Here is a 12,932-nt window from a genome sequence, read left to right on the forward strand (position 1 = left end):
AATGCCGTATTTAATAAATCATTTTAGGAGTTAAAAGGAATCGAAACACATCTGCAAAATGTCACAAATGTACTGTTTAGGACGGGCGCGTTACAGTCTCTCACCACTTGGTGTCGCGCGTGAGCAGTTAAGCGTCTTTTAATACATGCCAGCGGAGAATAAAAGGAAGAATCGTTCAAACGAGGAAGACGAAGAAGTAGACGAAGAAGATGAGGACGATGACGAAGACGACGACGGCGGCGCCCTCTTCAAGTGGTCCGATGAATTTCATTTGACAAATTGGAGGTAGAAACACTCACTAAAACGCTTCCAACATAAACGTCACATTTATTCTATGATACGGGGAAATGTATAAAGACGGAGGTCAATTGTGTTTGGCCGCTTCAGTGGCCGGTTGCGTTTCGTTGGTCGGAAGAGAGGTCGCGCTTGCTTTTCTGTCAACAGGAGGCAGTGTTGTCTCGCCTTGCCAATGACTTGATTTGCAGAATAAACGAGTCTCGGTCCTAGCGGTCTTCGGGCAGCAGGCGGGGTCAACCCTGAACTGGTCGCCAGCCAATCGGGGGGCTCACACAGACGAACCGCAATTCGGGCTCCCCATCACACCTCGGGACAATTTCGAGCAGGGTCGAGCGTCGCGGTGCAGGTGTTTGGAGGTTGGATTATGGCGGGTGTATTTGCACGGGTTGAATGAGGAACAAGGCTTTCCCGAAAACGCTCTCCTTTAATTTGCCCTCCGGAATCCCAAATGAAACCATTTTCCCATTTGAAAATGAAGTCCTTTGAGTTGCCCGGGAATGTTCCTTTGAAACTCGGCCAAATGATGCCGCGTGGGACCACGTCGTTGTGCTTTCAGCGACGTGCGTTTCAAATTGTTGAAGAAAATAAAAAACAACAATGAATGGGTCGCGATTCATCCCATTTCAAATGTACCCAGACGGTGACGTTGTGTCACTTTGCGCGGTTTCATTTGCCGTTGCGAGGCAGATGGCAGAACAGCAAATCGGTCCAAGTTCAGCCTGCCTGTCGACACGAAATCTGCGATTCCTGCCGAGCGTTGTTCTTCGCGCTTCCTCAAAAGAAACTGCTTTTATTTTGAAATTCAGAGACGTGGCCCAAAAATGGTAACGAAGCGTTCTGCGCGTCCTGTTTTCCAGCCAAGCGACGGACATGGGCGAAGCATTCAGCAGTTAGTTGGGACAGAAGAGCGCGCCGGGTTTTGCGGTTTCGCGGCCATGCCGACGCAGTGGCCCCGCCCGCTGGTGGAGGTGGTGCGCCTGGGCCTGCTGCCCTACGGGGAAGCTCTGCGCGTGCAGGAGGCCTACGTCGGGCGGTGCCGGGCGGGCGCCGGCGCCTCCCACGCATTGCTGCTGTGCCAGCACCCGCCCGTCTACACCACCGGCATCCGGCAGAAGGGGCGCCCCCCCGCCGAGCTGGAGCGCCTGCGCCTGCTGGGGGCGCAGGTCCACAACGCCGACCGAGGAGGGCTGATCACCTTCCACGGCCCCGGACAGCTGCTTTGCTACCCGGTCCTGCACCTGGCCGCTTTCAAGAGGGTCCGCCCGCTTTTTTCCCTTTTTTTTTGGGGGGGGGGGGGGGGGGCTAAGAGCACAAACGTGCTCGCTCGTCATCACCTTCTTCTCGTGCAGAGCGTCCGCTGGTACGTGTCGCAGCTGGAGCAGACGGCCATTTCGGCGTGCGCCGGCTTGGGCGTGGAGGCGTCCACGTCCCCTCACACCGGCGTTTGGGTCGGAGACAACAAGATCTGCGCCATCGGTAACGTCGGCCCCGGCGAACTTGGATGGGGGGCGCCCCCGCCGTTGACTTGCCGTGTGCGCTTTTAGGCATCCGCTGCTCCCGCTACGTGACTTCGCACGGCCTGGCCCTGAACTGCGACACCGACTTGGCGTGGTTCGGCCACATCGTCCCGTGCGGCCTGGAGGGCAAAGGCGCGACCTCGCTGAGCGCCGAGCGGGGTCGCCGCGTGACCGTGGACGAGGCCGTCCCGCACGTGCTGCGCGCCTTCGCCCGCCACTTCCGCTGCCGGCTGCTCGGCGACGGCCTTTAGGAGGCCCGCGTCTGAAGCCCGAGGCGGAGCCGGAGGGCGGCCGACGCCGTCAAATTGGCCAATTCCAACTTGGTCAAAGGCCCCTTTTTTCGGCCGCCAGAGTCGCTAAACGGCGGACCGGTGGCCGGTCACTGTCGGGCCTCAGGGAGACAAACAAGCGACCGGTCACGAGCCCACGCCAAGGTGCGTCACGAGCGGGGCTGGCCCATGACTTTTGCAAAAAGGCCGCATGAGAAAGGAGGCCAAACCGACACGCTCACCTCACTTTGCTTTGCTGAAAGCCGACGGCCTTGATTTGCTCGGACTCTGTCCACGCGTGTTGACAATAAAAGCGCTCCTTTCAAAATAAAAGCATTTCCTTCGACTCGACGGTGACTGTTGGGGCCGGTCAGGGACAAGAAAAAGGCAAAGGGGATCGGGGGTGGGGGCGCGCGACTCCTTCGCGGCCGCCGGGGGGCGCACCCTCACTCTCCCGTTCCGGGTGGTCTGCAGCACGCAGGCGGGCAGGACCCTCCGGACGGGGGAGACGAGGGAGACGCGGAGGAATGCTCGGGATGGCGGCGGAGGGAGCGGGGGACTTTTTCGGCGCTCGCTGCCCGGACGAGTCGTCGGACAGCGAACCGGAGCAGGAACCGGGCACCCCGCAAAAACTCATCCGGAAAGTGTCCACTTCCGGTCAGATCCGCAGCAAGGTGAGCGGCCGCTCGAGACCGACGGAAACCCCGAACGTCAACATCTGCGACCGCGTCACCGAGCGTTTGCGGCAGCGGCAGCAACAACAACGACGACGACGCGTCCGATTGTGCGCGAGCGCGCGTCGCCTGTCGACTCGACGCGGTTCTCGCCAACCGCGCACGCTTCCACTTCCCTTCCCGTCACGTCGCACTTGTTGCAAAAAGAATTCAATTGGTCTTTGAATCGCTCGCGCGAATGGGCAAGCGTTGCTTTTGTTGGAGCCAAGCGCACTTGCACTTCCTTCGTTTGGGTTACGACGCGTGCGCGCAAACTCGACCCGAGCAAGTTCGCAAATCCCGACGCCCATATTTGATCGTTGGCGCCCCCTCCATTGAGCTCTCGTGGCCGCGACGTCGTTCGCCCGAAGCGAACGCGTCGCCAAAGCCGCCGAAAGGCGTCGGAGCGGCCGAGTTTGCCGACCGGAGGCCCGAAGCGCGGCCTCGCCCTTTCCTGCTCCGCTTGGCCGGCGCTCGAAGGCGACCGCCCGGGGGAGCGCCTCGCGGCCGGCCCCTTGAACAGTCCTCGCGCTCGGAGGAAAGAAAGCAAGCGAGCCGACTGAAGCGACCGCGACGAGTCCTTCGAAGACGTCCGCAAAGTGTGCGAGTTCCAAAGCGGCGAAAAGAGAGCCAAATATCCGCGTCGGAACCGGGCCGTACATTGTCCAACTGAAAAATGTCCCCGTCAACAATACTGAGGAGAAGCACCGAAGTGCACGCGAAGAAGCAACATCCAACTTGATGAGCCACCGTACGCTCGAGCTTCGGGACCTGCTGACCCCCCCCGCCCCCAACATACACATATATATATAGATTCTCTCTCTTTTTGGGAGGGGGTCGTTTTTGGCGGAAACCATTTATTTGCGGTCATGAGATTTTTGGGAGGTTTCTTCTTTTTTTTGGTCTCCACTAGCCGTCCGTTTTCCACAGATTATCGCTCTTTGCCATCTGCATCTACCCTGCCGGTCAAGTAAGATGCCTCTTATCCAACGTGCACAAACATCGTGGAACAGCGTGAAAACTAAAACATCAACATTCCCATTTCTTTTACAAAACGTTAAATAAATAAGCACAAAATGACATACCGTGCGCACCTTGGGAAACCCAAAGTAGATCCAATGACCTCACGGTATAATTTCTCTCTCTCGAGTTGTCTTGAGAATTGAGGATTTCAAGGAAAAAAAACAAATATGAAAGTTCACATGGAAATATAAAGCACTTTCAGAAAACAACAAGCCGACATAAATGAGATTTTTGTTGTCGCGGCAACCAATTCACTCAATCCTGGCACCATGGCGGAAACTAAAAACTCTCAAGAATAAAAACAGGACCGAAACCGGCGTGACAGAAGCCAAGAGCAACAATGAGCCGACCGTGGGCACTCGGGCCGGCAGTCCTTTCCAAAAGCGCTGATAATGACCTAACGAGCAACAGGTGTGCGGCTGCAGCGGGAGCCCCACAGTGCCACCCGCTAGTATCACATTGATGTCACCGTTCACTGGCGCCGAGACGAAAAGTTAGCGCACGTACAGAACGCAGGCGCGCTCGCAGTCGGCTCTCGGGCGGGGCCCGTCCGACCAATCGGGCCGCTGATTAAAAGGACGACATCAACGACATTTCAGAATCAGAATCATCGTCGTCATTTGTCTCCGGTATAACGCGCCGCATTCGTATCGTTGTAAACGAGGACGTGGCAAATAAGGAGGGAAAAATGAAGTCTGGAAGGACATTTGGTCATGGAAGTCAAGTTGAGGCTTTTCCAACAACGCGTCCTTCCGAGTTGAACCGAACGAGCGAGAGGAATTTTCACGTGGCAAAAACCTTGCGGCGGCGGCGGCGGCGCATTTAAGAACACGCAGAAGCTCCGCTTGTCCATTTCCGCCAGAAGCCACAGATGAGCAAAAGTTTGCTTTTGTTGTCCGAGCACTCGCGGCGCTCCCCGATAGCGGAGATAGCGGAGCGACGCGTCAAATTGCAACGGAGACGATGACGGCTCATCGCCGACGAAGGCCTTTCTTTGCCATGCGGCCGATGATTTGCGCGTCGGTCGGGCCGAGTACCGCCGAGGATGTCGACCCGGCCGCCAGATTTTCCCTGGGTCGCTGCGTTTGCTTGCGGCCGAGGAAGCGCTCGCCGGCGGGTCAACGGCGGGGCCGCCGCTGAGCCGCCGCTGAGTCGCCGTGCCGTCTCAGACCGTCTTGAAGGAAGGAGACTTGATGAAGCAGACCAGCTCGTTCCAGCGCTGGAAGAGACGATACTTCAAGCTGAGGGGAAGGACGCTTTACTACGCGCAGAACGCCAAGGTGAGCTCGCGCTCGCTCGCTCGCCGCGGCCATCCCGGGCCGCGCGGCCCTCTGTCACCGTGCGCCGGGCTTGTCGCCCCGCAGTCCATCATCTTCGACGAAGTGGACTTGACGGACGCCAGCGTGGCCGAGTCCAGCACCAAGAACGTCAACAACAGCTTCACGGTAAACGCCGGCCGTCCGAATCCGAATCCGAATCCGAAGCCCCGACGAGAAGGAAAGCCGTGATCTGGGCGCGTGCGCAGGTGATCACGCCGTGCCGACGTCTGATCCTGTGCGCGGACAACCGCAAGGAAATGGAGGAATGGATCTCGGCCCTGCGCGGCGTCCGCAACCGCCAAAACTATGAGGTGAGGGACTCCAAAAGCGGCCCGTCGGCTCTCTTTGCTCAAGGCGCCGCCATTCCGATCACGTCGGCGGTTTCTCTTGGCCATCGCCGTCGGCCTTTTCCCCACCCACCGACCGCTCTTCAAAAATGGCGAGGGGCCGGCCTTCGGCCTCGGGTCGCTAGGCGGAGTCGTCCGTCCGTCCGTCCCCGTCGGTGCTGGTTTGTCCCCCGCGCACGCTGACAGCGAGCGGCCGCGTGTGCTTGTGGCAGTCGGCGCGGTACAGCACGGAGCACTTCAGCGGAACGCACAACTGGTACGCGTGCTCGCACGCCCGGCCCACCTACTGCAACGTGTGCCGAGAAGCTTTGTCGGGAGTCACCTCGCACGGCCTCTCCTGCGAAGGTAGGTCGGCCGGCTCTCCCGTCGCCGTACTCGCCGCCGCCCCCGCGGCCTTGCAAAATCTTGGGACGCCGGCGCACATTTTGCCCCCGAGGACCGCCATTCGGAACGGAGGCCAGCGCTCCGGGGTTGCGCTTTGAGGGTCTTTCCGTCCGAGCGAGGTGAGCCCACACCCGAGCGCAGGCTGCAAAAAGCCCAGAGTGGCAAGCCGAGGCGGCGCCAATCGTTGGCCGCCTCAAGAAGCGCCGGGTCGCGCTTACGGGACGCGACGGGCCGACTGGCACGGAAAGGCGCTCGGGCCGGAGCCGAGCCGGCGCGGTTCAAGCCGGCGCTCCAGGAGGCGCGCGTCCCGAGATTTGCAGAGCTGAGTGGGGCGACGCCGACGCGAGCCGACGCCGACGCGCTGACCCGCGTGCGTGCAGTGTGTAAGTTCAAGGCTCACAAGCGCTGCGCCGTCCGAGCCACCGACAACTGCAAGTGGACAACGCTGGCGTCCGTCGGGAGGGACATTGTGGAGGACGAGGACGGGGTGAGTCCGCCGCGCTCACGCCCCCCCCCTCCCCATCCCACGTGACCTCGCCCTTGCCGTGCTCCCGGCAGGTGTGGATGCCCCACCAGTGGCTGGAGGGCAACCTGCCCGTGTCGGCCAAGTGCGGCGCCTGCGACAAGACCTGCGGCAGCGTCTTGCGGCTGCAAGACTGGCAGTGTCTGTGGTGCAAGGCCGTGGTGAGGAGGCGGCGCCGAGGCCGGCCGCCCCCCCCCCCTCGCCGCACTTAACGCGCCGGCCCTCTTGTTCAGGTGCACTCGGGCTGCCGGGAGCATCTGTCTGTCAAGTGTCCGCTGGGCCAGTGCAAAGTGTCCGTCATCCCGCCCACGGCCCTCAACAGCATCGACTCAGACGGTGAGAGCCGTCGCGGGGCTGGGGGGGGGGGGGGGGGGGGGGACGCGTCGCGTCGCAAGGCGGCCTTCGGCTTGCGGGCTGCCAGTTTCTTTCTGTTTCTCTCCCGTTGCGCTCCCCTCTGACAAGTTTTTAGATCCATTCGACAGATTATTGGGGGAAAGAAAAGAGCGCGGATGAATCCAACATTTGGCCTTTTGACCTTTTGACATGACAAGTCCAAGAGATGAGGCACGTTCCGTCTCACCCAAAACCTTGTCGCGTTTGCGATTTAAAGACGCGCCCTCTTCTCTTGGGGGGTGAGCGGTCGGCTATTTTGCTGTCAAAGCGAAACCGCGCACCGACATCATGGCGGCGACAACCTCGGGAAAGGCGCGCGCGGGACGGAACGGAGTCCGAGGACGTCCTTTCCTGCGGCGTGAGAGATGAAGAGGGCGTCTGCGTTTCACCTGCCATCGAGGCTCATTTGAAAAACGGCTCCGGGCTTCGGGCTCGGGGCCCGGGTGGCAGAATCCGACCCTGTGGTCCCCCCCCCCCCCTCAGGCTTCTGGAAAGCGTCGTGTCCTCCGTCCTGCACCAGTCCGCTCCTGGTCTTTGTCAACTCCAAGAGCGGAGACAACCAGGGCGTCAAGTTCCTGCGGCGCTTCAAGCAGCTGCTCAACCCGGCGCAGGTTTTCGACCTGATGAACGGCGGACCGCACTTGGGGTGAGGCGCCCGCCGGCCAGGGCCTCGGCCAACACGGCTAATGTTGCAACCCCGTGCCCCCCTTGCCAGGTTGCGTCTCTTCCAGAAGTTTGACACCTTCAGGATCCTGGTGTGCGGAGGCGACGGCAGCGTGGGCTGGGTCCTGTCCGAGATCGACGCGCTCACGCTGCACAAACAGGTGAGGCGCCGGCCGGCCGTCCGTCGGGCGTGTCCCGGGCTCACGCCGCCGCCCTCTCCGTGGCGTCCCCGCAGTGCCAGCTGGGGGTCCTGCCTCTGGGAACCGGCAACGACCTGGCCCGGGTTCTGGGCTGGGGCTCCGCCTGCGACGACGACGCCCAGCTACCTCAAATCCTGGAGAAACTGGAGCGGGCCAGCACCAAGATGCTGGACAGGTGACGGGCGGGGCAAGGCGGGGCGGGGCCCTCCGGGAGCCGCTCCGGCGTCGCCGACGTGCTCGTCGTTGCCGTTGCAGGTGGAGCATCATGGTGTACGAGAGCAAGTTCCCGCGGCGACACTTTGCCTCCGGCGCGGCCGACGACTGCGCCGAGGACTCGGAGGTGACGCCTTGCCGTCTTTGCCGCACGTTTAGCCATTTTTGCGAGCGACGAGAGGCGCTTCCGACTGCCCTGGAAGAAAAAAAAACAAAAAACCAAAACCCAACCGGCGGCAGGGAAGCATTTCAAACGCCTTTTCAAAGCGGTCGCTGAAGCGACCCCCCCCCGCCGCGACGGGTCGGAAAGGTGCCTGAGCAAAGGCCTCCCCTCTGCGGCGTGTGTTCAGGTGCAGCAGATTCTGACGTACGAGGACTCGGTGGCCGTTCACCTTTCCAAGATTCTGACGTCGGACCAGCACGCCGTGGTCATTTCCTCCGCCGGGTAGGCCGGCTCGCCCTTTCTCGCCTTTGCGCTGCCGGCTGGCCGCTTTTGACGCCTTGCGCCTGCGCGCCGCCCAGGGTTCTGTGCGAGACGGTGAAGGACTTTGTGGCGCGGGTGGGGAAGGCCTACGAGAAGAACGCGGAGCCTTCGCGGGAGTCCGACGCCATGGCCAAGAAGGTAAGGGGGAGTCGGCCGCTTCGGGCGCCCACGCGCCGTTGACGTTGCCGCGCGCCCGCCCGCAGTGCGGCCTGCTGAAGGAAAAGCTGGACCTGCTCCTGCGGACGCTGACCCAGGAGTCGGAGGCGTCCCGCCGGGCAGGCTCCCCCCCCCCGGCCTTGGCACCGCCGCTCCCGCCCGGCCCCGAGGCCGCCCCCCGCTCGCCGGCCATCTTCAAGCCCCGCGAGCAGCTCATGCTTCGAGCCAACAGTTTGAAGAAGGTCATCCGGCAGATCATCGAACACGCCGAGAAAGGTCGGTGCCTCGCCCGAGCGACGGAATCCGAGAGCTCCGGAGTCAGCCGTCCGACAAAAGAAAGCAGCGAAAATGCGCAGGCGGCACGTGACGTCACCGCCTCCCCCCCGTGGAACGTGCCATGGCCGCAGCCTCCCCTTCTTCCGGTCGGCCTCCTTTGAAAAGGAAACGCTCTTCTTTTGCAGCCGTGGACGAGCAGAACGCGCAGACGGCGTCCATGTTCTCCGCGGGGGGGGCCCAGGCGGACGACCGGGAAGACGAGGAGACGGCGGCGGAGGGCGCCAAACGGCGGCCGGCCGGCCGAGGTACGTCTTTCGCCCCGTCCGAAATCCTCGGCCGCCATTGGCACGGCTGAGATCTGCGTGTGCGCGCGCAGCCGGCAAGACGCCTTGCGAGAGGCTGACGAGTAGCGGCGGCCTGTCGCCGGGCGGCTCCGTATCGCTTCCGGGCCACGCGGCCAGTCGGGACGGCGTGCCCGTGCTCAACACCAAGATCCTTTACCCTGGTAGGATGCTCTGCTCGCCGCCCCCCCCCCCCCCCTTGATTTCTTAGCCGTGCGTGTGCAGGTCTGCGGGCAGGCGTGTCGTCGTCCCTGTCTCACGGTTCCATCATCGGTCGACTGCTGCTCAACGCCGAGTCGCTGACGTCGTGCCACCCCGACAACATGTAAGACGCCTTTGCGTGCGCCGCCATCAAAAGGGCTCCGGCCGCCACTCTTTCCCTTTCCGTCTCTCTGTGCGTCGGCATGCGCGCAGGGAGCGCTACACCGAGAAGTGCGTGATGAACAATTACTTTGGCATCGGTCTGGACGCCAAAATTTCTCTGGACTTCAACAACAAGCGAGACGAGCATCCCGAGAAGTGCAGGTGAGAACCGAGGGTGCGGTGGGGCGATGGCGTGTGACGCGTGTCGCGCCCGTGCAGGAGTCGCACCAAGAACATGATGTGGTACGGCGTTCTGGGAACCAAAGAGCTGCTGCACAGAACCTACAAGAACCTGGAGCAGCGAGTTCTGCTGGAGGTGAGAGCCGAGGAGCGCGGCCGGCGGGTCCGGGCTTCCCTCCGGCGCGCACCATCCTCGCTGTCCTCTCCGCGTGTGTGTGCAGTGCGACGGGCGCGCCATCCCCCTCCCCAGCCTGCAGGGCATCGCCGTCTTGAACATTCCCAGTTATGCCGGAGGGACCAACTTCTGGGGAGGAACCAAAGAAGACGACGTGAGGCGGCGGCCAACCCTCGCGTCTCCCGCCCGTGGCTCGCTGGCTCACCTGCGCGCGCCTGTCCGCAGACCTTCGCCGCTCCGTCCTTCGATGACAAGATCCTGGAGGTGGTGGCCGTGTTCGGGAGCATGCAGATGGCCGTCTCCAGGGTCATCAACCTGCAGCACCACCGCATCGCCCAGGTAGGCCCCCCGCGCCTCGGCCGTCTCTCGTCTCCCATTTCCGTCTCCGTTTCCTTCTTGGCCGCTTTCTGGCATGACCTCGGCGATAATGCCTCCGGGCTGCGGACGTGAGCCATCGCGCGCTAGTCTCGGAGATTCCCTCACTCCTCGCTTCGCACCCCGGATGAATCGACGCGGCATCGCCCACCACGAGCGCTCGGCCTGGGAGTCCTTTTCAAAGCAGCGACCGATAATGACCTCACGAGCAACAGTGCCACCTGCTGGTCACAAACCCAATCACGACAGGAAGCCCGAACGTGGGCCCCGAAACGAGGCTCTTCAACAAAACAAAAAAAAGCGAGCGTCCGACTTTTAGCTCTCCGCGATCGACGGCTAGAGCGGACAACGCGGGGCCTCCGTTATCCGAGCGACGTAGCGCGTGAGAAAGGCGATTCATCCGGCTCTCTCGTCACATTAGTGTCGCACGGTGAAGATCGCCATCCTGGGGGACGAGGGCGTCCCGGTGCAGGTGGACGGCGAGGCCTGGATCCAGCCTCCGGGCTGCATCAAGATTCTGCACAAGAACCGCAGCCAGACGCTGACCAGGGACCGCGTGAGTGGCCGCCGGCGTTCCCGGCGCGCGGGCCAGCGCGAGCTCAGCCTTCTCCGTCGCAGGCCTTCGAGAGCGCGCTCAAGTCGTGGGAGGACAAACAAAAGGGCGGCGAATTCCCTCGGGACGCGGCCGGCCCGCTGGCCGTCGGCGGCCATCCCGACATCCTCTCGGAGGAAGAGGCGGCGCTCGTACGGGACTTGGCGCGGGCGGCCCGAGCGCTCATCGGCAGGCGAGCGACCGCCCGCTTTCCTTCCGTTTGTCCGTTCGCTCGGCGCGCCGACTCACGGATTGTTTTTTTTTTCTTCAATTTTCTACATCAGCATCTGTCAGCTGGCGGAGAGTCACCGCAGTCTGGAACAAGAACTGGCTCACGCCGTCAACGCCAGCTCCAAGTCCATGGAGCGCGTCTACGCGCAGTCCGGCGCCACGGGGGTACGAAACAACGCGCGGCGCCCTTCTGCCGCATCGGCGTCGTCGTCGTTGCGCTTGTTTAGCGCTCCGAACGGCCGCGTTTTTATTGCGCTGCTACGAATGAAAACGATTTTCAGTGCCGAATGCAACCGGAGTTGGCTGACTAAACGTAGCTCCGACGATGGCGGCGGCCGGCGTCTAAGCCGGATTTTCCTCGTCTGTCGATGATCTTCGATTCATTCCAAAAATCGAATCAAATACAAATACCTGTCCCTTGACTGAGAAATGGGCAAGTGCTTGAAAATGATGATTGCCTTCCCGCTTTGGCCACAAAAGGGGCAAAAACACGAGCAGATGTTTTTGCAAAGTCGTTGCAGATGTTTTGGTCAAGAGTTTTCTGCCAATTGAAGGCCTCCCAAACATTTCCATCTTCCAAATCAGCCTCACTTTTCTTGGCCGCGACCAAATTGGATGCGTCAACCGGATGAAATGTGACGGGCACAAAGGCGCATGCGGGCCCCGTGGATCCGAGCCGCGGTCCCAGAAGGGACCGGCAAACGCTTCCCGATTCTCGCGGCCCTCCGACTTCAATCGCCGGCCGCTCCAACAGCCCCACGCGGTGGGGGGTGTCCTTTGCGTTCAGGCGGCCAGCTGCGGCGCCGTGGTGGCCATGGTGAAGGACATCAGAGCGTTGCTCAGCGAGACGGAGCTGCTCCTGGCGGGGAACATGTCCATGGTAAGGCAAAGGCTCACCTTCACGTCGGGCCCGGAGGGCCGCCGTCCCGCCCCTTTTCCGGCTCTCCCGGCCCATCGTCCGCATTGCGGCCGGGAGAGCCGGAAAAGGGGCGGGACGGCGGCCCGCGGGGACCCGCTTTGGACACCCCCGCGGCTTAACGCCAACTCCGAGTCTCGGGCAGGTGTTGGACGTGGCCCAGCGGGAGCAGCTGAACGGCGCGCTCAACTGCGCGCGCCAGCGCCTGCGCGGCCTGCCGGACGTTCCCTGGCTCGCCCTGGAGCCGCCGGACCAGCAGGTACCCGCCCCCTCAAGTCCTGTCGTTGTCCGGCGCTGGTGACCACCGGGCGGCGCCGCATTTTTGTGTCCAGGATCCCCTGGCCCACTCGGCCAAGCCCGGGCGCGGGGCCAAGTTCCGACTGGTGCCCAAGTTTAAGAAGGAGAAAAACAACAAAACCAAAGAGACGCGCGGCTGCCTCGCCCTGCCAGGTAATTCCACCCCCCCCCCCAGCACTCCTTGGGACGGCGGCGTGTCTGAGGCAATGCTGCTGAGCGCCCGGCTCCCCGTTTGTCCCAGTTGAGCGGTGGGGCACGGAGGAGGTCGGGGCCTGGTTGGACTTCCTGTGCCTGCCCGAGTACAAGGACACCTTCGGCCGGCACGACGTGCGAGGCGGCGAACTGCTGCACCTGGAGAGGCGAGACCTCAAGGTAGCGCCGCCGCAGCCGCCGTTGTCGTCGTCCCAAGACGCGAGGTGCCCGACGCGCGTGTGGGACTTGTGCGCAGGACCTGGGCGTCAGCAAGGTGGGCCACATCAAGAGAATCCTTCAGGGCGTCCGAGAGTTGAGCCGCAACAGCAGCGCCAGCGAGGCCTGAGCGGCCGAGGCCCCGCCCCCAGGTGGCTCTTTGCTCTCCCGAAGTCAACCGGCGTCCTCGCGAGTGGCGCCGCCGTGCCTCGTTGTGTGACCAGTGAGCATCCATTTCTATGCCCCCCCCCTTCCCCCAAGAAGAAATCTGTGTATT

The 12,932-nt window shown here is 62.3% G+C and overlaps 2 protein-coding genes across 4 annotated transcripts; both read left to right on the forward strand.

The window, feature by feature from the left end:
- The first annotated feature begins 133 nt into the window (after nt 1-133).
- Nucleotides 134-2,429, forward strand: lipt2 (lipoyl(octanoyl) transferase 2). The gene is made up of 4 exons (XM_052078725.1): nt 134-285; nt 1,155-1,553; nt 1,647-1,773; nt 1,842-2,429. The coding sequence occupies exons 2-4, from the start codon at nt 1,233-1,235 to the stop codon at nt 2,063-2,065; spliced, it is 672 nt and encodes a 223-aa protein (XP_051934685.1). The 5' UTR covers nt 134-285; nt 1,155-1,232; the 3' UTR covers nt 2,066-2,429.
- A 48-nt stretch (nt 2,430-2,477) lies between these two features.
- LOC127609073 (diacylglycerol kinase delta-like) lies at nt 2,478-12,861 on the forward strand. Of its 3 annotated transcripts, XM_052078710.1 has the most exons (30): nt 2,479-2,757; nt 4,989-5,099; nt 5,184-5,264; nt 5,345-5,449; nt 5,698-5,830; nt 6,250-6,356; nt 6,428-6,553; nt 6,626-6,728; nt 7,269-7,431; nt 7,501-7,609; nt 7,684-7,823; nt 7,904-7,988; nt 8,212-8,306; nt 8,384-8,483; nt 8,549-8,777; nt 8,963-9,082; nt 9,154-9,282; nt 9,344-9,443; nt 9,533-9,643; nt 9,701-9,797; nt 9,883-9,990; nt 10,062-10,175; nt 10,633-10,767; nt 10,830-10,996; nt 11,088-11,199; nt 11,822-11,914; nt 12,096-12,209; nt 12,283-12,400; nt 12,489-12,619; nt 12,696-12,861. In XM_052078710.1, the coding sequence occupies exons 1-30, from the start codon at nt 2,611-2,613 to the stop codon at nt 12,783-12,785; spliced, it is 3,573 nt and encodes a 1,190-aa protein (XP_051934670.1). In that variant the 5' UTR covers nt 2,479-2,610; the 3' UTR covers nt 12,786-12,861. The 3 variants fall into 3 exon arrangements, with proteins under 3 accessions (XP_051934669.1, XP_051934670.1, XP_051934671.1); XM_052078709.1 differs by having other exon boundaries at nt 2,478-2,757; nt 4,989-5,264; XM_052078711.1 differs by lacking the exons at nt 2,479-2,757; nt 4,989-5,099; nt 6,250-6,356; nt 6,428-6,553 and having other exon boundaries at nt 5,212-5,264.
- The last annotated feature ends 71 nt before the right edge of the window (nt 12,862-12,932 follow it).

Source organism: Hippocampus zosterae, chromosome 10 (assembly GCF_025434085.1).
Source record: "Hippocampus zosterae strain Florida chromosome 10, ASM2543408v3, whole genome shotgun sequence".
In the NCBI taxonomy this organism is placed as follows: domain Eukaryota; kingdom Metazoa; phylum Chordata; class Actinopteri; order Syngnathiformes; family Syngnathidae; genus Hippocampus; species Hippocampus zosterae.